Raw genomic sequence first — 25,240 nt, forward strand, 5'->3', positions numbered from 1 at the left:
CCGGGATGCTCCACAGGCACAGCAGAGCTTTTCCAGGGTCTGTTCTGGGAAGGGGCTCTTCCCTGCTCAGCCCTCAGGCCCTCCTGGAAGCGGCTTTTCCATGATCCAGGACCAGAGCCCAGCCCTTGATCCCACCTGGAAGTGACTTTTCCATGATCCAAGACCCCAGCTCAGCCTTGATCCCACCTGGAAGTGGCTTTTCCCTATTCCAGGACCCCAGCTCAGCCCTTGATCCCACCTGGAAGTGGCTTTTCCATGATCCAGGACCAGAGCTCAGCCCTTGATCCCACCTGGAAGTGGCTTTTCCATGATCCAGGACCCCAGCTCAGCCCTTGATCCCACCTGGAAGTGGCTTTTTCATGATCCAAGACCCCAGCTCAGCCTTGATCCCACCTGGAAGTGGCTTTTCCATGATCCAGGACCCCAGCTCAGCCCTTGATCCCACCTGGAAGTGGCTTTTCCATGATCCAAGACCCCAGCTCAGCCTTGATCCCACCTGGAAGCGGCTTTTCCATGATCCAGGACCAGAGCCCAGCCCTTGATCCCACCTGGAAGTGGCTTTTCCATGATCCAGGACCCCAGCTCAGCTCTCAGCCCCTCCATGTCCCCGGTTCCCTTTTCCCGGTCCTTCCCACCCTGATTCCCTTCTCCCAGCCCCTTCCAGCCCTTCCACGTCCATCCCAAAGTTAGGAAGGAGTCCAAGGAAGGGGATTCCCCATTTCCCCCCTCCCTCAAAGAGGAGCCGGGAGCGCAGCCCAGTCCCGGGGGATGCTCCAGCCCCTTCCAGAGGGAAAACCGCGTTTATCGGGAATATCCCAGGCTGGAAGAGCGGATTCCACGGGCCGGCAGCTCCCTCTCGTGGGGAAAAAAAGTTGGGAAGAGCTGGAATGTGGCCCAGATGTGCGGCACAGCTGGAGCGCGAGGCGGCCCCACCTCGGGATACGCCGGAGGGGTTGGAAACGGGAATTCCTCAGGGAGAAGGATCGGGATGAGTCTCCCCGGGAAGAGAGGCTCAGCCAGGCTGTTCCTTGCCCTCTCCCAGTCGGGATTTTTTGGGATTCGGGACAGGGTTGGATGTTTTCCAGCTGTTCCATCTCCAGGGACACTTGGGTTTCGATCTCTCTGGAACGGCATCCAAGCTGCTTCCTTATGGGATGAATTCCTGAGGGAGGTGGGGAAGAGGCGGATTCGGAGTGCATTTCCCAGTCCTGGGAGTCTGGTCCCCAATTCCTATGGAGCCTCCTTAGTTCCTGGATTGAATTCCAGCTTGGAAAGAAAACATTTGGGATTCACTCCCAAACTGATTTTATCGTTCCCTTCTCCAGGGCAGGACTGGGTTTGGAAAGGGCACAGGGAAGGGAATTTCAATGGGAATATGGAATCATGGAATGGTTTGAGCTGGGAGAGCCTTAAAGATCTAATTCCACCCAATTCCATGGGATTCCTTCCCCTGGAATTCCACCTGGTGGGAGCTGAGTCCCTTTTTGGTTCCTGGGAGGGAGGAACTCCCAATGCTGGATCCAGCTGGGCTTGGATTTGGCCTTTTCCAGGATCAACCCTTTCCCCTGGAATTCCCTGGTTTTGATCATCCTCCTCCCTGGAATTCCACTGGGGGGGCTGAATTTTGGCTCCTGGGAGGGAAGAAAGAATTCCCAGTGCTGGGTCAACCTGGGCTTGGATTTGGCCTTTTCCAGGATCATCCCCTTCTTGGAATTCCACCTGAGCCCTTTTTGGCTCCTGGAAAGGAAGAATTCCCTGGAAGGGAAGAATCCACCTGAGCTTGGATTTGGCCCTTTCCAGGATCATCCCCTTCCCCTGGAATTCCACCTGAGCCCTATTTTACCCCTGGGTTGGTGTCAGAGACATTCCATCCCTCTGGAATCCCTCCATCCCTCCCTCCCTCCCTCCATCCCTCCATCCATCCATCCCTCCATCCATCCATCCATCCATCCATCCCTCCCTCCATCCCTCCCTCCCTCCCTCCCTCCCTCCCTCCATCCATCCCTCCATCCCTCCCTCCATCCCTCCCTCCCTCCATCCCTCCATCCCTCCCTCCATCCCTCCATCCCTCCCTCCATCCATCCATCCCTCCCTCCATCCATCCATCCCTCCCTCCATCCCTCCATCCATCCATCCATCCCTCCATCCATCCATCCATCCATCCCTCCCTCCATCCATCCCTCCCTCCATCCATCCCTCCATCCATCCATCCCTCCATCCATCCATCCCTCCATCCATCCCTCCATCCCTCCCTCCATCCCTCCATCCATCCCTCCATCCCTCCATCCCTCCCTCCCTCCATCCCTCCATCCATCCCTCCATCCCTCCATCCCTCCATCCCTCCATCCCTCCCTCCCTCCCTCCATCCCTCCATCCATCCATCCCTCCATCCATCCATCCATCCCTCCATCCCTCCATCCCTTTCCCAGCCCAGCTTCCCGGGATCTGTGGCCTTGCTTCACTAACAACCCAGAAATTGATTTTTATTTATCCCACAAAACTCATCCTGCTGCTCCCACAGCTCCACTGGAATCCGTGGGAATCATGAGCCGACCCCTGCGGATCCTCCTGGAATCACGGGATCCCGTTAAGGGATCAACACCCTTTGGAATGTTCCCGATGGATTGTGAGGGGAAAAGCAGGGACTTGATGGATTTTTGGGGAATTTTTGCCTCAGGGATGGGAAATTCCTCTGCTTTTGAGGGAATAAAGCAACAATTTTTCCTTAAGGAATTTTTGGAGAGGCTGGAATTGTCCCTAAGGATGGGAACAACACCAAATAAACACCAGGAAAAGCAACTTCAACCCTCAAAAAATCCCCACCTCACCTGATCCAAAGAAATCCACACATCATTCCGGTTATTAAGAATCCAGCTCGGTTTTATTGTCCAGTTTTTCCAAAAGCTGGGATTTTCCTCAGCGGAATTATAAAAGATTCCTGCTTTTATCCTTATTTTACAAAGATTTACAGCTCTGGGAGCGACCAAGTTGGAGGTGGGAATTCTCTTCAACAATCAAACCTTGATTTGGGGGGGGGGGGGGGGAGAGGGTTTAAAAATTCCCTCATCCAAAAAAATTCCTTCATCCAAACAAATTCCCTCATCCAAACTGAAAAAAGGGAAGGGTAAAATAGGGAAGGGTAAAAAAGGGAAGGGTAAAAAAGGGAAGGATAAAAAAGGGAAAGGTAAAAAAGGGAAGGGTAAAAAAGGGAAGGATAAAAAAGGGAAGGGTAAAAGGAAGGATAAAATAGGGAAGGATAAAAAAGGGAATTTCCATGAGCTGCTTCCAACAGGTGGAGGGCTTTATAAAATTAATTCCAACGAATTTTTGGGGGGAAAAGCCACGAGGAGCAAGGTCGGAACCCCACAGACAGAACCAGGCTTTGAAGGCACCCTTTATTCCCAAACTGTGCCCAAAATGAACTCCCCGGGGCCGTGTTTTCCCTCATCGCAGCATTCCCAAGAACCGGGCAAGCGTGGAAGCCGCTCCCCATGGAATTGGCGGTGTTGGGGTCGCTTTGGGGACGGATTTCCCAGGGGAATTCCTCAGTACAGGGGGCCCTTGACGGATCCCGGCTCCGTGAGGCGCGCGGCCGCGTAGGCCGAGGCTCCCAGGCACGCGGCCGGCTCGCAGAATCCCGGGAATCCCGCGGGGCCCGGCAATCCCGGTTTTCCAGCCTCGCCCGGGGAGCCCGGCAGGCCCCGCTCGCCCGCTTTGCCATCCAGAGCGTGGCCAGGAATGCCCGGGAGACCTGGAATGGGAATGGGATCCTCAGAGAGCGGAACGTGGCGCTTGAGCATCGGGAAATAGGGATTGGGAGCTGGGAACGCTGGGTGTGGGGTGAGGGAGCCGTTCCAGAGGGTGGGAAAGGGGTGGCAGCAAGGAAGGAAGGAGGAGGGGAAGGATGATCCGGGTGGGTTTTGTGGGATGGAACTGGGAAGTTTTTGTGGGATGATCCTGGGAAGTTTTTGTGGGATGAATCTGGGGAAATTTACAGGATGGACCTGGGAAGGTTTTATGGGATGAGCTCAGGCAGGTTTTATGGGATAAGTTTGTGCTGTTTTTATAGGATGGACCTGGGAAAGTTTTATGGGATGAACCTGGGAAGATTTCCAGGAAGAACCTGGGCAGATTTTGTGAGAGGATCCTCTGCAGGTTTTGTGGGATGAGCCCCTGTGCAGGTTTTGTGGGATAAACCTGGATGGGTTTTGTGGGAGGATCCTGGGCAGGTTTTGTGGGATGAAGCTGGGAAGACTTCCTGGAAGAACCTGGGCAGGTTTTGTGAGAGGATCCTCTGCAGGTTTTGTGGGATGAGCCCTGGGCAGGTTTTATGGGAGGATCCTGGGCAGGTTTTGTGGGATCAACCTGAGAAGGTTTTGTGGGATCAACCTGAGAAGGTTTTGTGGGATGAGCCCCTGTGCAGGTTTTGTGGGATCAGCCTGGATGGGTTTTGTGGGAGCATCCTGGGCAGGTTTGTGGATGAGACTGGGCGAGTTTTGTGGGATGAATCTGGGAAAATTTGCAGGATGAAGCTGGGCAGATTTGTGGGATGAAGCTGGGAAGATTTCCTGGAAGAACCTGGGCAGATTTTGTGAGAGGATCCTCTGCAGGTTTTGTGGGATGAACCTGGGCAGGTTTTGTGGGATGAACCTCAACAGATTTGCAGGATGAACCTGTGCAGCTTTGTGGGATGAACCTGGGAAGGTTTTGTGGGATAAACCTGGGAAGATTTCCTGGAAGAACCTGGGCAGATTTTGTGAGAGGATCCTCTGCAGGTTTTGTGGGATGAGCCCTGTGCAGGTTTTGTGGGATGAGCCCTGGGCAGGTTTTGTGGGATGAGCCCTGTGCAGGTTTTATGGGAGGCTCCTGGGCAGGTTTTAGGGGATGAATCCCGGCAGGTTTTATGGGATGCATCAGAAGGGCCCCAGCCACTGCTGGGCTCGTCACCCCCCGGTGACAAAGGCCACGTGGCCGTGCCAGGGCTGGGGACACGGGCTCTCACCTGGGATCCCTGGAGGCCCCGGCATTCCCGGGTGGCCACGGCCAACGTCCCCCCCTCTCGCCCTTCTCTCCTCTCTTCCCTGTGGGAATCAGAAAGGCGGGAAGGAATCCATGGAAACCCCGGATGGGAGCAGAGGCACTGCCCCGCTCGGGGACGGGGCCGAGCGTGGCAGTGCCACCCCCCACGAGGGTTTTCCCTGGCACCATCCCACCGGCACCCACCTTTGGGTCCGACATTCCCGATCTGGCCGGCAGCTCCCAGGATTCCGGGGACGCCTCGGGGTCCCATGGGGCCGTGGGGACCCTGCTCACCGGGGGGTCCTGGGGGCCCGGGGGGGCCGGGGGGTCCCATGGCCCCGACCCCACCCAGGGCGGCTCTCTTGGCACTCACGGCCACCTCTGCCAGCTGCTCTGTGGGGCACAGAGGGGCCAGGCTGGGATCTGTGGGATCTCTGGGATCTGTGGGATCCGTGGGGGCTGCCCCCCGCCCCGCTCAGCCCTCACCTTGCAGCATCTTCAGGACCACGTCCACGATGTGCTGGTCCCCGGCGTCCCGGCCCTGCCGGAGGGACACGCCAGGAAGGGAATTTGGCTCCTTTTGTGCTCCCCCAGAGCCATTCCCAAGCCAAATCCCAATCCCATTCCCAATCCCAATCCCAATCCCAATCCCCTCCCTACATCCCACCCTGCTCTTTCCCGTTCTGTCCCAGTGTGAGTGATCCGTGCTCAGCTCACTCCATGCATCCCGTTTGAGTGTAAAAGGAGGTTTTTAGGGAAAAATCCCGAGCCCAGGCAGGCCGAAAATCCCCAAAATTAGGTTTTTAGGGAAAAAATCCCGAGCCCAGGCAGGCCGAAAATCCCAAAAATTAGGTTTTTAGGGAAAAATCCCGAGCCCAGGCAGGCCGAAAATCCCCAAAATTAGGTTTTTAGGGAAAAAATCTCGAGCCCAGGCAGGCCAAAAATCCCTGGTTTATGGATTCCATAAACAGTGGGAAACACAGAATTCGTCCCCAGGAAGGCGAAATCCCAGAGGCACCACTCCCAACTCGTTCCCAGAGGAATTGGGTGGGAAGGAGAGGCAATTCCTGCAGAGCTGGAGCAGCTGAGGGCTCAGGAAGGGTGAGGAGGGATTTGGGATCGGGATACTCACGGCTGTGCCCCGAGGGCCCGGCATTCCCGGCACTCCGCGCTCCCCCACCAGCCCCCGAGGGCCGGGGGGGCCGGGATAGCCCCGAATTCCCGGTGCTCCTGCGTCCCCCGAGGGGCCGGGAAAGCCGAGGTCTCCCTGGATGCCTTGCTGGAAAAAGGATGGAGAGGGGCCCTGAGCACCGGGACTGCGCCCCGAGAGCCCCAAAAATCCCGGGAGCAACACCACAGGCAGGGCTGGAGCCCAAAGGGGGCTGGGGCTGAATCTGGGGCTGGATCCCAAAAATTGGGGCTGGGGTTGAATCCAGGGCTGGATCCCAAAGGGGGCTGGGGCTGAATCCAGGGCTGGATCCCAAAGGGGGCTGGGGCTGAATCCAGGGCTGGATCCCGAATAGAGCTGGGGCTGAATCCAGGGCTGGATCCCAAAAATTGGGGCTGAGCCTAAACCTGGGGCTGGATCCCAAATGGGGCTGGGGCTGAATCCAGGGCTGAATCTCAAATGGAACTGGGGCTGAATCTGGGACTGGATCCCAAATGGAACTGGTGCTGAATCCAGGGCTGGATCCCAAAAACTGGGGCTGGGGTTGAATCCAGGGCTGGATCCCAAAAATTGGGGCTGAGCCTAAGCCTGGGGCTGGATCCCAAATGGGGCTGGGGCTGAATCCGGGGCTGCATCCCAAAAATTGGGGCTGAGCCTGAATCCAGAGCTGGATCCCAAAAATTTGGGCTGAGCCTGAATCCAGGGCTGGATCCCAAATGGAACTGGGGCTGAATCCAGGGCTGGATCCCAAAAATTGGGGCTGAGCCTAAACCTGGGGCTGGATCCCAAATGGGGCTGGGGCTGAATCCAGGGCTGAATCTCAAATGGAACTGGGGCTGAATCTGGGACTGGATCCCAAATGGAACTGGTGCTGAATCCAGGGCTGGATCCCAAAAACTGGGGCTGGGGTTGAATCCAGGGCTGGATCCCAAAAATTGGGGCTGAGCCTAAGCCTGGGGCTGGATCCCAAATGGGGCTGGGGCTGAATCCGGGGCTGCATCCCAAAAATTGGGGCTGAGCCTGAATCCAGAGCTGGATCCCAAAAATTTGGGCTGAGCCTGAATCCAGGGCTGGATCCCAAATGGAACTGGGGCTGAATCCAGGGCTGGATCCCAAAAACTGGGGCTGAGCCTGAATCCAGGGCTGAATCCCAAAAACTGGGGCTGAGCCTGAATCCAGAACTGGATCCCAAAAATTTGGGCTGGGGCTGAATCTGGGACTGGATCCTAAAGGGGGCTGGGGCTGAATCCAGGGCTGGATCCCAAAAACTGGGGCTAAGCCTGAATCCAGGGCTGGATCCCAAAAATTGGGGCTGAGCCTAAATCCAGGGCTGGATCCCAAAAATTGGGGCTGAACCTAAATCCAGGGCTGATTGTGGTCACTGGCCCCCACCCCCAGGGAAAACATTCCCTCAGCACCCACCATCTCCATGGATCCAGGAGGATCCACTCCGGATGAGGATCCCCCAAATCCTCCCAAGGCGTGGGGACCCCTCAGTCCCAAATCCCCCCTCGCTCACCTGTCCCTTGGGTCCCGGCTCTCCTGATTCCCCCTGGGAACAGAGGACACGGGAAAAGCAATGAGGACACAGCAGGAATTTCGGGATGCAGCTGGAGGAGCCACATGGACAATGCCAGGCAAGAGACCCTGGCACAAGCAGGGATCCCCTGGCATTCCCAGAAATCCTCTGGAAGCACCCACCTTCTCTCCCTTGAGCCCTGCCAGGCCGTGGACACCGGGATCTCCCTAAAGGAAAAGGAAGGAGAGATGGGAACATTCCCAAAGTCACTCCCACCCTCAGCAGCTCCAGAAACCCTCTGGGATGCGGGGGGAGTTCATGGAAAAGGAGCCTGGAGGCGCTGTTAAACTCAGCTCTGTTAAACCCAGCTCTGTTAAACCCTTGCCACAGCCTGGGGTGTACTCACAATGCTGCCTTTGGGGCCAGTTTTCCCTGGGGATCCCTGGGAAAAGGGAAAAGTGGGATGAGCCCAGCTCAGAGCAGCATCCCCGGGCTGCCACCTCGCTGTCCCCTGAGCTCTCACCTTGTCTCCTTTGACTCCCGGCAAACCTTGGGGTCCTGGGATCCCTGCTGGGCCCTGCTCGCCCTTTGGCCCCTGGAAATCCAAGGAATATGGGAAAATGAGTGAGAAGAGGCAATGGAAACGCCTTTTCCCATCGGGGAACTGCGGTGCACGGGCAGCTCCCCCATCCTCTGGCTGATCCCAACATCCCAACCTTCCCTAAATCCCAGCTCTGAGGGGGAACGGGGCACAAAACTCTGGAGAAGCCGTGCCAAGAGCAGGGATCTTCCAGGGATGGATTCCTGTCCCCGGGAAAAGCAGCAAAAATCATTTTCCAGACGCTTTTCCAGTGCAGGAAAGCTCCGGCGAGGGGCTGGGCAGCATTCCCGCTCCCCCGGCATGGGAGGAAATTCCTGGGGCTGCAAACCCAGCGGGATCCCATTAATCCCGGAGCTATTCCCTAATCCCTCAGGCCGGCAGCGGGATAGGCATGGGATTGACCCCGGGATCAAAGGGGGAGGTCTGGCTGTGTCCTGCTGATCCACGATCCGGGCTCGGCATCCCCCAGCCCGGGGCTGAGCGTCCCTCGTGTCCCAGCCTGGATTTGGGGACAGCTGAGAGCATCCCCCGTGTCCCAGCCTGGATTTGGGGACAGCTGAGAGCATGCTCTGTGTCCCAGTCCAGCTTCAGGGACAACTCAGAGCATTCTAAGTGTCCCAGCCTGGATTTGGGGACAGCTGAGAGCATGCCCTGTGTCCCCCGTGTCCCAGCCTGGATTTGGGAACAGCTGAGAACATGCTCTGTGCCCCAATGAGGCTTTGGGGACAACTTGGAGCATCCCCCGTGTCCCAGCCCAGCTTCGGGGACAACTCAGAGCATTCTGAGTGTCCCAGCCTGGATTTGGGAACAGCAGAGAGCATGCCCTGTATCCCAACGGTGTCCCAGCCCGGCTTTGGGGACAGCTCAGAGCATCCCCCAGCCTGGATTTGGGGACAGCAGAGAGCATGCCCTGTGTCCCCCGTGTCCCAGCCTGGATTTGGGGACAGCTCAGAGCATCCCCCGTGTCCCAGCCTGGATTTGGGGACAGCTCAGAGCATCCCCCAGCCTGGATTTGGGGACAGCTCAGAGCATCCCCCGTGTCCCAGCCTGGATTTGGGGACAGCTCGGAGCATCCCCCGTGTCCCAGTCCAGCTTTGGGGACAACTCAGAGCATTCTGAGTGTCCCAGCCTGGATTTGGGGACAGCTGAGAGCATCCCCCGTGTCCCAGCCTGGATTTGGGGACAACTCACCGGCTTTGGGGACAACTCACCGCTCTGCCCTGCTCCCCGGGGGGCCCCACGAGGCCACGCTCGCCGCGGTCGCCCTGCGGAGAGCCGGGGAAGGAGCGGGGTCAGGGCCAGCCCCACCCTGGCACGGCCACACCCCCGCGGTGTCCCCAGCTCACCTTCAGCCCGGGGACACCCTGCGGGCCCTGCTCGCCCCGAGGTCCGGGCTCGCCCTAAAAACGGGAAGGAAAATCCCGGAGAAAATGGGATTCACAGGCATCGAGTGCTCCTCGCCCTCCCCCGAGGGAGGGGTGGCCCTGTCCTCGTCACCGCCGCGGGGTGGCCAAGGATTGGGGCTGGAGCAAATCCCAGGGGATTCCCGGGAGGAGCAGAGTGGGAATAAAGCGCAAAATTCCGCTTTGAGCTTGCAGGAAACGGGGGAAAAAAGGGAAAAGGGAGAGAACAACCCCGAGGCTGTCCCTGGGAGGGACACGGCGACATCGAGGTACTCACAAGCTGCCCTGGGGCACCGGTGACACCGGGGTGGCCCCGAGGACCCGCTTCACCCTGAGAACGGAGAGAGAGGCGGGTCAGGGACAGCGGGGACAGGGAGGGGACAAAGGAGGGGACAGCATGGATGCTCAGAGGTGTCACCAACCTTGTCACCAGGGCCACCTTTGCTGCCCGGCTGGCCCGGCAAGCCCTAAGGAAATAAAGCCGGGATCAACCCTTGGGCACGGCTCGGTGTCCCCAGGGGGGGCTGGCCCTGGGGCAGAGGGTGTCACCCCTGGGCACAGCTCGGTGTCCCCTCAGGGTGCTGGCCCTGGGGCAGAGGGTGTCACCCCTGGGCACGGCTCGGTGTCCCCCCTGGGGCAGAGGGTGTCACGCCTGGGCACGGCTCGGTGTCCCCCCTGGGGCAGAGGGTGTCACCCCTGGGCACGGCTCGGTGTCCCCCCTGGGGCAGAGGGTGTCACCCCCGGGCACGGCTCGGTGTCCCCCCTGGGGCAGAGGGTGTCACCCCTGGGCACAGCTCAGTGTCCCCTCAGGGTGCTGGCCCTGGGGCAGAGGGTGTCACCCCTGGGCACAGCTCAGTGTCCCCTCAGGGTGCTGGCCCTGGGGCAGAGGGTGTCACCCCTGGGCACAGCTCAGTGTCCCCTCAGGGTGCTGGCCCTGGGGCAGAGGGTGTCACCCCTGGGCACAGCTCGGTGTCCCCTCAGGGTGCTGGCCCTGGGGCAGAGGGTGTCACCCCCGGGCACGGCTCGGTGTCACCCCTGGGGCAGAGGGTGTCACCCCTGGGCACGGCTCGGTGTCCCCCCTGGGGCAGAGGGTGTCACCCCTGGGCACAGCTCGGTGTCCCCCCTGGGGCAGAGGGTGTCACCCCTGGGCACGGCTCGGTGTCCCCCCTGGGGCAGAGGGTGTCACCCCTGGGCACAGCTCGGTGTCCCCTCAGGGTGCTGGCCCTGGGGCAGAGGGTGTCACCCCTGGGCACAGCTCGGTGTCCCCCCTAGGGCAGAGGGTGTCACCCCTGGGCACAGCTCGGTGTCCCCCCTGGGGCAGAGGGTGTCACCCCTGGGCACAGCTCGGTGTTCCCACTCAGGGGATGGGTGTGGGGGTCCTGCACTCACAGCTTGTCCCCGGTGTCCCGGCGTTCCCGGGCGTCCAGCCTGTCCCATGCCACTCTGCAGGGGACAGAGAGGATGTCACCAGGAATGGAGTGCCCACAGGTGGCCCAAGGGGGGGACAGTGCCCTTAACCCCGTGGCCAGGAGGTGCCATGCCAAGGGGACGTTATTCCGTTCGCCATTCCCGTTATTCCTGGCACAGGGAGCAGCGGGTGGCATTCCCTGTGCCAGCAGCTGCTGTCACTCACCTTCACTCCTGGGATCCCTGGGGTGCCATCCTTGCCATCGATGCCCGGGAGACCCTGAGAGAGGGAAGAGTCACTTTGTGTCACCTCAAGGGGACTCAAAGGTGCGTGGTGGGGACAAAAAAATGTGGGAAGGGGAAGGAACATTCCAGGCAGGGCAGGGACACGGGAGGGGACAGCTGGGGACAAGGGGTGGCACAGGTGCCACCAGCTGTACTCACGTTCTCCCCCTTGGGGCCGACGTCACCCTGGGGTCCCCTGATGCCACGGCCACCCTAGAGCAGGAGGGGACAAGTGTCAGTGTCCTGCTGGTGCAGGGGACAGCTGGGACAGGGGGGAGATGCCCGTTCCATGTGGGAACGGTGCCAGCACTGGGAATTGGGGGAGCTCAGGATCCCATTGGGGACATTGGAGGGGCTCAGGATCCCACTGGGGACATTGGGAGGCTTCAGGATCCCATTTGGAACATTTGGGGGGGGGGGTTCAGGATCCCATTTGGAACATTTAAGGGGCTCAGGATCCCATTGGGAACATTTAGGGGGCTCAGGATCCCACTGGGAACGTTGGGAGGGCTCAGGATCCCATTGGGTACATTGGGAGGGCTCAGGATCCCATTGGGAACATTGGGGGGCTCAGGATCCCATTGGGGACATTGGGGGAGCTCAGGATCCCACTGGGGACATGGGGGGGGCTCAGGATCCCATTGGGAACATTGGGGGAGCTCAGGATCCCACTGGGGACATTAGGGGGGCTCAGGATCCCATTGGGGACATTGGGGGAGCTCAGGATCCCACTGGGGACATTGGGGGGGCTCAGGATCCCATTGGGGACATTGGGGGAGCTCAGGATCCCACTGGGGACACTGGGGGGGCTCAGGATCCCATTGGGGGCTGTTCAGAATCCAGAACAGGGGAAAAGGGGATGCTGGCACTGGAGGTCACCTACCAGCTCTCCCTTGTCACCAGGGTCCCCAGGTGGTCCCTTGGGGCCTTCCCTGCCCTGGAGGAGAGAGGAAAACAAGGATTGAGCGGGGAAAAGTGGGATCCCACAGCACCCAGGGGTGGGGGGGGCACCCACCGGCCGCCCGGCTGCTCCGATGCTCCCGGCCATGCCCTTGTAGCCAGCAGGACCCTGGGAAAAGAGCATGGAAAGGTCAGTCCCTCCCATCCCGATCCATCCTCACCAGCAGGAGGGAGTATCCTGCTCCTGGAGATGGCCCAGCACGGATGGGATGCTCCTGGGAATGATCCCGTGGGTGGGATACTCCTGGGAATGATCCCGTGGGTGGGATGCTCCTGGGAATGATCCCATCCCATCCCATCCTATCCCATCCCATCCCATCCCATCCCATCCATGGGTGGGATGCTCCTGGGAATGATCCCATGGGTGGGATATTCCTGGGAATGATCCCATCCCATCCCATCCCATCCCATCCCATCCCATCCATGTGTGGGATGCCCCTGGGATTGATCCCATGGGTGGGATGCTCCTGGGAATGATCCCATGGGTGGGATGCTCTGGGAATGATCCCATGGGTGGGATGCTCCTGGGATTGATCCCGTGGGTGGGATGCTCCTGGGAATGATCCCATGGGTGGGATGCTCCTGGGATTGATCCCGTGGGTGGGATGCTCTGGGAATGATCCCATGGGTGGGATGCTCCTGGGATTGATCCCGTGGGTGGGATGCTCCTGGGATTGATCCCATGGGTGGGATGCTCTGGGAATGATCCCATGGGTGGGATGCTCCTGGGAATGATCCCATCCCATCCATGGGTGGGATGCTCCTGGGATTGATCCCATGGGTGGGATGCTCTGGGAATGATCCCATGGGTGGGATGCTCCTGGGATTGATCCCGTGGGTGGGATGCTCTGGGAATGATCCCATGGGTGGGATGCTCCTGGGATTGATCCCATGGATGGGATGCTCCTGGGATTGATCCTGTGGGTGGGATGCTCTGGGAATGATCCCGTGGGTGGGATGCTCCTGGGATTGATCCCATGGGTGGGATGCTCCTGGGAATGATCCTGTGGGTGGGATGCTCTGGGAATGATCTCCGTGGGATCTGGAGCCCTGATCCCAGAGTCAGGGGATGCCACGGGCACTCACCGCCTCGCCCTTGGGTCCTGCCATCCCGGGATACCCCCTGAGGCCCTGAGGTCCCTGCAGGGAAGGAAAGCGCAGCCGGATTAGCTGGAAAAAAAACTTCAGGAGCACAGGGGGAAGCAGCAATTAGAGCAAAAATGATGCTGGGAATCCACCAGCTTTGCCAACCACGAGGAATTCCAGCCCCTCCTAATTCCAGAGCCCCACACCAGGTGCTTTTCCAGCTGTCAGTTCCATAACTCCAGCGGGCCCGAGCTGGAGCCGCTTCCCGGTGCCGGAGCTCTCAGCTTCAAAGCAGTTGTGCCCTTCGCAGGGCTCAGCCCGGTAATTGCTTTCCATCTTCAAAGTGCTCCAAGAATTCCAGCGGCTTTAATTCCCTCCGGAGCAAGGGGGGACTCAGGGGACAGCAGGGATTTATCTGGAATTATCCCTAGTAACAAGGCAGGTGCCCGTGGAGCTCTCCAGAGGGAGAGGGGGTGGCATCCATGGCTGGGAGAGGGGTGGGATGAAGGCTCTGCTTCAGTTCCCAGTGCTGGGAGCGGGGACACGCCGGTGTCACCTCCCTGGTGTGGGGACAAGGACAAAGAGGCCACCCCCAGATGCTGGAGCAGTTGGAAAAAGAGGAATAAAGGATTTACCGGAGGGCCTGGGACTCCTTGCTCTCCAGAGGCACCAACATCCCCCTTGGGGCCCTGGGAATGGAAAACAGGGAATGTTGGAGGCAGTGTAGGGACAAAGCACCCTGGGGACACCACCTGACCACCTGGGAAGGTCACCCTGCTCTCCCCTGGTCTCCCCTTCCCACATTTCCCATTTTCCTCTTTTCTCCCTCCTTCTTTTCCCTTTCCCTTCCCAAAACTCCTTCCCTGGGTCCAGCCCTACAGGGACAGCCCCACCTGGGTCCTGCTGGGATCCCACTGGAATCCTGCTGGGAAACTCACCTGCACTCCTGGCTTGCCAGGCTCTCCGAGGGCGCCGGGGCGGCCTCTGTGTCCCTGAGGGGGGAGAGGAAATCCGTGAGGAAAATCCCTGGAAAAGCTGTGGGGTGGTGGCACCAGCCGGGTGGCCGTGTCCCCCAGAGCCACCCTGCCACCACATCCCACCCTGGGGTGCCCAGTGGGGAAAAGGGGGGGGGTCAGAATCCTACAGGAGACATTGTTGGGGGGGGCTCAGGATCCCAGTGGGGACATTGGGAAGGGTCAGAATCCCACTGGGAACATTGGGAGGGGTCAGAATCCCACTGGAGACATTGAGGGGGGCTCAGAATCCCACTGGGAACATTGGGGGACTCAGAATCCCACTGGGGACATTGGGAGGGGTCAGAACCCCACTGGGAACATCGAGGGGCTCAGAATCCCACTGGGAACATTGGGAGGGCTCAGAATCCCACTGGGGACATTGGGAGGGGTCAGAATCCCACTGGGAACATTGAGGGGCTCAGAATCCCACTGGGAACATTGTGGGGCTCAGAATCCCACTGGGAACATTGGGAGGGCTCAGAATCCCACTGGGAACATTGAGGGGCTCAGAATCCCACTGGGAATATTGGGAGGGCTCAGAATCCCACTAGGAACATTGGGAGGGCTCAGAATCCCACTGGGAATATTGGGAGACTCAGAATCCCACTGGGGACATTGTGGGGCTCAGAATCCCACTGGGAACATCCCACGGTGGTGGCACAGCCGGGGTTGGGACTTTGGCACAGGGTGCCACCCCCAGGTAGAGGCTGGGGGCCCACAGGGACCTTTCCCACAGCACCTTTTCCTCCAAGGTTCCATTTCCAAGTGCTCCAGAGATCCCAGGGAAGGATCCTTCACTCCAGCACATCCTGGAGGTGACAATTCCCACTTTTCCCCCTCATGGCATCTCTGGGATTTCCTTACCTTCAATCCCTGCAGTCCCTGTGGGCCCTTGGGGCCTGGGGGGCAGCTGGTCGGGCACTGGGGGGAGAGGAAGGACAAGGATGAGCTGGGAATGGCCTGGAAAAGCCTGGGAGAGAGGGAGGGAGGGAATTCCTGCTCCACGTGGGACACAGGGGACACCCTGGTGCCAGCGGGGACGAGGCCATGGCAGCTCTCACCAGGAAATCAGCGCTGCCTTCCAGGCCTTGGAGGTGTCCTGGGAGTCCCTGCAGGGAAGGAGATCCCGTCAGAATTCCATGATTTAACATCAGGATGGGTTTACAAGGAATGGGGTAGGGGGTGAGAGCTGGAATTCTGGCCCCAATCCCTGGGATGAGCCTGGGGAAGCTTCTCCCTTCCTGGAAGTGGCTGGGAATACTCACGGGTTTCCCTGGAGGGCCTGGGGGACCCCTGGGGCCGTCGGGTCCGGGGTCACCCTAGGGAAGAACAAGGAAAAGAAAAGTTGGGATGGGGAGGGGAGATGGAGACCCAGAGAGTCAGGATGTCCCAGCAGGAATGGGGACATCCCCAGGGTGATGGCACCCTCCATCCCCACATTTCAGGATCATCCTGGATTATCCCACGAGCCCTGAAGAGCAGGGAAGCAGATCCAGGTGGAACGAGGGGAGATTTTTCCACGTCCCCTCCATCCCCACGTTTCACGACCATCCCTGATTATCCCAGGAGCCCTGGAAGCAGATCCTGGTGGAACGAGGGGAGGTTTTCCATGAACCCCTCCATTCCCATGTTTCAGGATCATCCCTGATTATCCCGGGAGCCCCAAAAAGCAGAGGAATTCCAGGGGTGGGAAGGGGTGGTAGAAGCAATTCCCAAGCTCTTTTGGAATTCCAAAGCAGATCCAAGTGGAAGGAGGGGAGGTTTTCCCTGTCCCCTCCTGACTCCTCACCTTGGGTCCCAGCACTCCGATCTCCCCGGGAAGTCCAACCTGGCCTGGAAGCCCCTTAGGGAGAAGGGAGAGAAATTCATGGAATGAGAGAGGTCCCATCCTGATTCCTGCCCTCTGGGGGTGCTGAGGATTGAGCTCCTCCAGCAGAATTCCATGTGGGATCCCAGGCCACCCATCCCACCCCCAGTGTGGCACTTACAGGGGGTCCTGGCAGGGAAGGACCCTGCAACAAAAAAAAAAGCTACAATTGATCCAAATTCCTGAAATCCCCCAGAATTCCTGCCCCAAGGAGGGCGATTCCCACCCCACCACCAAGGATGCATCCAGGGGGATTTGGGAGGTCCCATCCCAGCCCCGGGAGCAGTGGATACTCACAGGGAGCCCTGGTGGCCCTGGGAGTCCAGGCTGGCCCTGCCAGGACACAAGAGGAGAGTCAGGAGCTGGAAAAGGAGGAGCTGGAAAAGGAGGAGCTGGAAAAGGAGGATCTGCTCTGGCAGCTGCTCCAATTCCCCCTCCCTGGATGCAGCCTCAGGGCCAAAAACTCCATCAGCCAATTCCTGCATCCACAGATCCCTCCCAGAGCGATGGGAATGGTCCCAGGCTGGGTCTGGGAGGGGAAGGGGGGAGCCTGGAAAGGTGGGAGCTTGGGAATGTGGGAGCCTGGGAGGGTGGGAAATTGGGAATGTGGGAGCCTGGGAATGTGGGAAATTGGGAATGTGGGAGCCTGGAAAGGTGGGAGCTTGGGAATGTGGGAGCCTGGGAATGTGGGATCCCTGGGAATGTGGAAGCCTGGAAAGGTGGGAGCCTGGGAATGAGGGATCCCTGGGAATGTGGAAGCCTGGAAAGGTGGGAGCCTGGGAAGGTGGGATCCCTGGGAATGTGGGAAATTGGGAATGTGGGAGCCCAGAGCTGCCCCTCACTCACTTTGATTCCGGGCCTGCCGATGGGTCCTGGCTCGCCTTTTGCTCCAGTCAGGCCCTGCACGGGAAGAGGCACACGGGGTTATTCCCGATCCTCCTGCTCTCCAGCCAGGAATTCCTGCTGGGGTTGAGTCCATCGGGAAGGCCCAAAGGTAGAATTCCATGGCACAGGGATGCCCTGCAGGGTCCCCACACCCCCGGGGCACATCCAGCCCTGGCAGGGACACGTGGGGAGCTCAACCCATCCCTGATCCCGGTTTTATCCCTGGGATGGGGCAGGAACCCACCCAAAGCTCCCTGGGCACCCATCCCACACCCCAAGACCCCACCCAGGGGCCCTGGGGACGGGCAGGGGGAGGTGGCAGCTCCGTCCCCTTCCTGCCACCACCTCTGCCAGGCTGTGCCAAGGAGGGGACAGCGGGAAGTCACCGGTGCCACCGCGTGGGTGCCCAGGAAGTGGGGACAGTGGGGACACGGAATTGCTTCGGATTTGTTCTGGAGGAAACAGGAGGGGCTCTACTGGAATTCCAGAAGTGGGAAGGGGTGGCAGAAGCTCTTCCGGGGTCCCAAAGGTGGGAAGGGGTGGCAGAAGCTCTTCCCGAGCTCTTTTGGGATTTCAGAGGTGGGAAGGGGTGGCAGAAGCTCTTCCCGAGCTCTTTTGGGATTTCAGAGGTGGGAAGGGGTGGCAGAAGCTCTTCCCGAGCTCTTTTGGGATTTCAGAGGTGGGAAGGGGTGGCAGAAGCTCTTCCGGGGTCCCAAAGGTGGGAAGGGGTGGCAGAAGCTCTTCCCGAGCTCTTTTGGGATTCCAAAGGTGGGAAGGGGGTGGCAGAAGCTCTTCCCAAGCTCTTTTGGGATTTCAGAGGTGGGAAGGGGTGGCAGAAGCTTTTCCCGAGCTCTTTTGGGATTACAAAGGTGGGAAAGGGTGGCGGAAGCTCTGCTGGAATTCCCAAAGGTGGGGAGGGGTGGCAGAAGCTCTGTCTGAATTCTTTGGGGATTCCAGAGGTGGGAAGAGGTGGCAGAAGCAATTCCCAAGCTCTTTTGGAATTCCAAAGGTGGGAAGGAGTGGCAAAAGCTCTTCCTGAGCTGTTCTGGGATTCCAAAGGTGGGACGGGCTGGCAGAAGCTCTTCCCGACCTCTTTTGGGATTTTGGAGGTGGGAAGGGGTGGCAGAAGCAATTCCCAAGCTCTTTTGAGATTCCAAAGGTGGGAGGGGGTCGCAGAAGCTCTGCTGGGATCCCAAAGATGGGAAGGGGTGGCAAAAGCAAATCCCGAGCTCTGCTGGGATCCCAAAGATGGGAAGGGGTGGCAGAAGCTCTTCCCGAGCTCATTTGGGATTCCCAAGGTGCTTTCAGCTCCGTCACAAAGGGATTTGGGCACGTTTTATGTGGGGCAGACACCGGGGACAGGAGGAGTTTGCTGTGACCCTACTGTGACCCTACAGGCAGGGACACCACAGGGGGACAGGGGTCAGTGCTCACATCAATGCCCGGCTTCCCTGGGGGCCCATCCGGACCGGGGGCTCCGGGCTCGCCCTTGACACCCTGGGAAAGAGAAAAAGTGGGATCAGGCTGGGATGAGCCCCTCTGGAAGCAGTGGGAAGCTGAGGGAGGGGTGGGTACTCACCGGAGAGCCCGGGGCTCCAGCGGGGCCTTTGTCACCCTGGAAAAGGGGAAAAGGTGGAAAAGATGGAAAAGGTGGAAAAGATGGAAAAGGTGGAAAAGGGATCTGTCCCCTTCTGGGGGATCGGGATCCCTGTCCCACTCCTCAGACTGGAGGGAGGTGCTGGATCCCACAGGCAGGGCAGGGTGGGGCCGGTGTTGGGAAGAGTGGGTTGGGGTTTTGTGAGGGCTGTGCTGGGGTTTGTGAGGGTTTTATTGGGGTTTTGTGAGGGCTGCGCTGGGGTTTGTGGGGTTGTGATGGGATTTTTTGGGGTTGTGCTGGGGTTTGTGGGGGGTTTATTGGGGTTTTGTGAGGGCTGTGCTGGGGTTTTGGGGGGGGGTTGTGAGGGTTTTACTGGGGTTTTGTGAGGTAGGGTTTTGTGAGGGCTCTGCTGGGGTTTGTGAGGGTTTTATTGGGGTTTTGTGAGGGCTGCGCTGGGGTTTGTGGGGTTGTGATAGGATTTTTTGGGGTTGTGCTGGGGTTTTGTGGGGTTTGTGCTGGGATTTGTGGGGTTGTGCTGGGGGTTTGTGAGGGGGAATCGGTGAAGGTTGTGCTGGGGTTTTGGGGGTTTTGTGAGGGTTTTACTGGGGTTTTGTGAGGGTTTTACTGGGTGTTTGTGAGGTGGTGTTTTGTGAGGGTTTTACTGGGGTTTTGTGAGGGCTGTGCTGGGGTTTTGGGGGGGGGGGTTGTGAGGGTTTTACTGGGGTTTTGTGAGGGTTTTACTGGGGTTTTGTGAGGTAGGGTTTTGTGAGGGCTGTGCTGGGGTTTTGGGGAGGTTTTGGGGGCTTTACTGGAGTTTGTGAGGGGTTTGCTGGGTTTTGTGAGGGTTGTGATGGGATTTGTGAGGGTTTTGCTGGGATTTGTGGGGTTGTGCTGGGGTTTGTGAGGGGGAATCGGTGAAGGTTGTGCTGGGGTTTTGGGGGGTTTTGTGAGGGTTTTACTGGGGTTTTGTGAGGGCTGTGCTGGGGTTTTGGGGGGGGGTTGTGAGGGTTTTACTGGGGTTTTGTGAGGGTTTTACTGGGGTTTTGTGAGGCAGGGTTTTGTGAGGGCTGTGCTGGGGTTTTGGGGGCTTTACTGGAGTTTGTGAGGGGTTTGCTGGGTTTTGTGAGGGTTGTGATGGGATTTGTGAGGGTTTTGCTGGGATTTGTGGGGTTGTGCTGGGGTTTGTGAGGGGGAATCGGTGAAGGTTGTGCTGGGGTTTTGTGAGGGCTGTGCTGGGGTTTTGGGGGGGGTGGTTTGAGGGCTTTACTGGAGTTTGTGATGGTTTTGTGAGGGTTGTGGTGGATTTGTGAGGGTTTTACTGGGATTTTGTGAGAGGGGGGTTGTGAGGGTTTACTGGGATTTTGTGAGAGGGGGGTTGTGAGGGTTTACTGGGGTTTTGTGAGGGCTGTGCTGGGGTTATGTGAGGGGGATTTTGTGAGGGCTGGGCTGGGGTTTGTGGGGGTTTTCCTGGGTTTTGTGGGGGTTTGATGGGGTTTCTGAGGGGGGCTTTTGTGAGGGTTTTACTGGGATTTTGTGAGGGCTGTGCTGGGGTTGGGGGGGGTGGGGGACGACTGTGCTGGGGTTTCCAAAGCAATGTGGCTGTTCTGGGTATAAATAACCCTAAAATAACACCGCATCCTGGAGAAAGGGCACTTTCTGCTGCCTCACAGGGCTCCCCTCTGTTCGGGCCCCCATTCCCCAGCCCATGTAGGATCCAGAGCCACAATTCCCCACCACATCCCTCTGCGGGAACCCCACTGGGATGTCCTGGTCCCCACTGTCCCCCTCCCAGCTCCCCCCTTCACTGGACACCTCTGGGATGGTCCCTTCCCCAACCCCTCCAAGCATCCTCCACCTTCCTTGTCCTGCATTCCCCAAAAACCAATCCAGGCCCCAATTCCCCAGCTGTGGATGGAGCTGGATAATGGGGTGCAGCATCTGTGCCACCTTTGCTGCCACCAGCAGAGCAGGGGATGCTCCGTTTGCCCTAAATCAGGAGTGGGAACAGCACAGAGCGGCACCCCCGGCCCTCTGTGCCACCCACAATGTCCCTTTTGTGCCCCGTGTCCCCTCCCTCCCTCCCTCCCAGCTTCCCATCACTCACATCGATGCCATCGGCTCCCGGCACTCCTGGGGGACCGGGGGGCCCTCGTGGGCCGGGCTCTCCTGGTGGCCCTCGCTATGGGAAAAAGGGATGGGATCCACGTCAGGAAGGGCCCCGAGACGTGTGGGGGGCACAGGGAGCTGCTGGGAATCCCACAGGGAGCTGGGATGGGGAACATCAGAGCTCTGCCCCTGCCATGGATCCCCCGGCAAGGGCATGGATGGGGAAATCCAGGACATTTCCCCACACTGGGACCACCAGCTCCTCATTCCCTGCCCAGTTTCTGTCCCATTTCTCCCCTCTCTTGCCCTGGTGTCCATAGGGTGGGGCCTCCATGGGGTGATGGCAGCGTTTTCACCCCTCTTTCCTCTTTCCTTGGTGTCCGAGGATCTCCTGCCCCAATGGAGTGGGGTCTTTATGGGATTCCAGAGCTTTTACCCCTCTTTCCTCTTTCCCTGGTCTCCAAGGATCTCCTGCCCCAGTGGAGTGGGATCTCCATGGGATGGCAGAATTTCTTTCTCATCTCTGCTCCCTCTTTCCCTGGCACTTCCAAGGCTCCTGCCCCCAACAGAGCAGGGTCTCCATGGGATGGAATTTTTACCCCATCTCTGCTCCCTCTTTCCCTGGTGACCAGGGATCTCCTGCCCCAATGGAGTGGGGTCTTTATGGGATTCCAGAGCTTTTACCCCTCTTTCCTCTTTCCCTGGTCTCCAAGGATCTCCTGCCCCAATGGAGTGGGGTCTTTATGGGATTCCAGAGCTTTTACCCCTCTTTCCTCTTTCCCTGGTGTCCGAGGATCTCCTGCCCCAATGGAGTGGGGTCTTTATGGAATTCCAGAGCTTTTACCCCTCTTTCCTCTTTCCCTGGTCTCCAAGGATCTCCTGCCCCAATGGAGTGGGGTCTTTATGGGATTCCAGAGCTTTTACCCCTCTTTCCCTGGTGTCCGAGGATCTCCTGCCCCAATGGAGTGGGGTCTTTATGGGATTCCAGAGCTTTTACCCCTCTTTCCTCTTTCCCTGCTGTGCAAGGATCTCCTGCCCCAGTGGAGTGGGATCTCCATGGGATGCCAGCATTTTTACCCCATCTCTGCTCCCTCTTTCCCTGGGTTTCCTGCCTGGATGGAGCAGGATCTCCAAGCGTTTCTACCCCACCTCTGTCCCCCTCTTCCCTGGCACTCCCAGAGCTCCTGCCCCGACAGATCAGGGTGTCCATGGGGTGACAGCAGCACTTCCAAAGGCCCCTCTTAGCTCCGAGTGGGATTTTTGGGAGCACTGGCAGGATTTCGGTGCCTGAAGCCCCGGGATGAGGTGGGGACCCCCAGCCCCTCTGTGTGAGCTCTCCTTGGGCCGGGCTGGCTCCGCTCCCGGGCTCTGGACAAAAGCTCCATTCAGGGAAGCTCCCGGAGCCCGGCCCCGGCTTTGAGGTTTGCACAGGAGTCGGCAAAGAACCCTCTGTTATCCTAACAGGGAGTTTGGGGGGAAGAGATTCCAGTCCTGGAGACTGAACCCCCGGTGTTCCTGGAAGTGGGAAGCAGACGGTGGCTGGGTCCCATTCCTGCAGCTCCTCCAGCCTCCTGGGCTGGTTTGTTTTAAATATTATTTCTTTAAAATCTTTTTTTTTTCTTTTTTAAATGATTTGTTTTAAAAATAAATTTATTTAAAAGGAATAAAAAGGTGTGGGTTTTAAAATAAATTTATTTTTAAATGATTAATGATGTATTAATTTTATTGGATTTATTGGATTTATTTATTTGTCATTTATTATAATATTAATTATAAATTAAATTTCTTAAATTTAATTATTTTAAGTAAATATTTAGGGATCAATATAAATCCATAGGGATGAGAGGTGCTGCTGGTTCACACACACAACAGGAGAGCCCCGGCTCCACCTTGGATCAACCCCTGAGCCAGGGAGGGAGCGAGTCCCCATCCCTGGGATCACCCCTGAATGGCACCTTTGTCCTGCCCAAGGAACGAATTCCAAAGGGTTCCTTGTTCCCGAAATTCCCACATCCCCCTCGCTCCGCTCCCCTGGCCAGCCCCAGCCCCTGCCCCCACGGGGATCCCGGGGGGTTTAGGAAGGAGCTGCCCCCCAGTTCCCAACCGGCAGCTCAGGAGCCACATGGAAAAATTTCCCAAAAATCTCTAAAATCTGATTTTTTTTTTTTTTTTTTTGCAGTTGCAAGGCAAGGAGAGTTTTTCCAGGTGGGATCGCACTGCCTGCCCGTCTCCAGGACTCAGCTTCCTTTTTTCCAGACCCATTTTTTCCTGCCCCTGGGTGAGTCTGGGGAGTCCACGGAGACCCCTGGACAGCCCCCGCGGAGCCCCGGGACAACCCCGGGCGGGTCAGAGCCCCCCCAGCCCTGCTCGGCCCCCCTCAGTCCGGATCCGCAGCACATCCCAGGAAAGCAGAAGCAAATTTCCCAGAAAATCCAGTGGAAAAGACCCTCCGCTGCTACTCCAGAGGGGAAATCAAACTCAGCTTGTTTAGCCAACAATTCCCGAATTCCCAAGTCCCCACTTCCCGCCCGGAGAAGTCCCCGGCGGGTCGGGGCTGTGGCTCCCGGCTGTTCCCACCCTCCCAGGGGGGCATTGCTGGGAAAAGCAAGGGAATAATCCGAAAGTGCTCAGCACCGCGAGGGAGCGGAGATGGGGAATGTCCCTTCTCCATCCCCCCTTCTCCATCCCTTCTCCATCCCCATTCCAGCCCCGGAGCGGAGCGGGATCGAGCACGGGACTTACGAGCTGAGCCAGGCAGAGGCAGGAGGCTTGGAGCAGGAGCCAGAGCTGCGACACGAGGGTGACACGGGCCATGGCGAGCGCGGCTGGCACCGAGCGGGACCCGCGGGGACACCGGGAGGGCCGGGGAAGGGGAAGGAGGAGGAGGAGGAGGAGGAGGAGGAGGAGGAGGAGGAGGAGGAGGAGGAGGAGGAGGAGGAGGAGGAAGGGGCTCATTAATATGGAGCAGAGGGATGAGGGCAGGGCCCCGCCCCCCTCAGGTGAGCCTGTGGCTGTTTGGGGCTGGATGGGGCCAGAATTTTGCACGATGGGCAAAGGATTTGGCACGATGGGGCAGGATTTTTGCGCGATGGGGACGGGATTTGGCATGACTGGGAGAGGATTTGGTACGATTGGGATAGGGTTTGGCACAAGTGGGACAGGATTTGGCACGATGGGGACAGGGTTTGGCACGATGGGGACAGGATTTGGCATGATTGGGATAGATTTTGGCATGATTAGGACAGAATTTGGCACGATGGGGACAGGATTTGGCACAATTGGGACAGGATTTGGGACAATTGGGACACAATTTGGCACGATGGGGACAGGATTTGGCACAATTGGGACAGGATTTGGGACAATTGGGACACAATTTGGCACGATGGGGACAGGATTTGGCACAATTGGGACAGGATTTGGGACAATTGGGACACAATTTGGCACGAGGGGACGGAATTTGGCATGATTAGGATGGAATTTGGCACGACTGGAACAGGATTTTGGCATGATGGGGACATGGTTTGGCACGATTGGGAGAGGATTTGGCACAACTGGGACAGGATTTAGCACGATGGGGACAGGATTTGGCACTACTGGGACAGATTTTGGCACGATGAGGACATGGTTTGGCACGATGAGGACAGGATTTGGCACAGACGAGGGGTGGGACAGGACAGGGGTGAGCTCGGGGCGGGCACAGCCCAGCCAGGATATCCCAGGATGTCCCCGCAGTGCCCCCATCCCGGTGCCATCCCAGTGCCACCGGGTGTTGCGGCCGCGGTTCCCCCACACCCTGTGGTGGGGCTGGCACTGGGAACCAGTTCCTGCCACCCCTGGGAAAGTCCCGGGGGATTCCTGCCCCAATTCCTGCCCTGTGACCCCCGCGCGGCCCCTCGGGGGTGTCCCCGTGTCCCCGGAGTGGCACTGGGAGGGAAGCGGGGCCGTGCCCGGGGTCACAGGGGCAGCTCCTATGGGGGCGGGTGGATGTCCCGCTCACACCCCATCCCCATTCCCAGGGAACTCGGGATGATTCATCCCGGCGATTTCCTCCTCCTCCTCCCCCTCCTGAGAGCTCCAAGGCTCCCCAAAGCGCCGCTGATTCACCGCGTTTGCGGGGGCTCGGGGCTTCGGGGCGGGGCAGGGCACCCTCCCCGGTGGGCACGGGGCCATCCCAGTACGGACCAGTTGGGACTGGGGATGCCCCGCGCTGGGCTGGGGATCTCTCCTGGATTGTTCCCTCCATGTCCCAGCCTGGTAGGGGAGGAATTGCACCAAAACGCGGGGGTTTGAGACAAAAAAAGGATCCGGGATGTGTTGGGAG

The 25,240-nt window shown here is 58.7% G+C and overlaps 1 protein-coding gene across 1 annotated transcript; it reads right to left on the reverse strand.

The window, feature by feature from the left end:
- Positions 1 to 3,545: 3,545 nt before the first annotated feature.
- On the reverse strand, positions 3,546 to 23,733 carry COL9A2 (collagen type IX alpha 2 chain). Its single transcript, XM_069035731.1, is given in 33 exon segments — positions 3,546 to 3,751; positions 5,003 to 5,054; positions 5,056 to 5,081; positions 5,224 to 5,412; positions 5,506 to 5,560; positions 6,152 to 6,298; positions 7,707 to 7,739; positions 7,889 to 7,933; positions 8,113 to 8,148; positions 8,230 to 8,301; positions 9,519 to 9,572; positions 9,654 to 9,707; positions 9,988 to 10,041; positions 10,133 to 10,177; positions 11,100 to 11,153; positions 11,344 to 11,397; positions 11,562 to 11,615; positions 12,286 to 12,339; positions 12,418 to 12,471; positions 13,449 to 13,502; positions 14,084 to 14,137; positions 14,387 to 14,440; positions 15,329 to 15,385; positions 15,526 to 15,573; positions 15,730 to 15,783; positions 16,254 to 16,307; positions 16,453 to 16,476; positions 16,629 to 16,664; positions 17,178 to 17,231; positions 18,651 to 18,713; positions 18,796 to 18,831; positions 20,918 to 20,992; positions 23,662 to 23,733. Coding segments are annotated over 33 exon segments (2,073 nt in total).
- Positions 23,734 to 25,240: the final 1,507 nt, after the last annotated feature.

Source organism: Aphelocoma coerulescens, chromosome 23 (assembly GCF_041296385.1).
Source record: "Aphelocoma coerulescens isolate FSJ_1873_10779 chromosome 23, UR_Acoe_1.0, whole genome shotgun sequence".
Taxonomy (NCBI): Eukaryota; Metazoa; Chordata; class Aves; order Passeriformes; family Corvidae; genus Aphelocoma; species Aphelocoma coerulescens.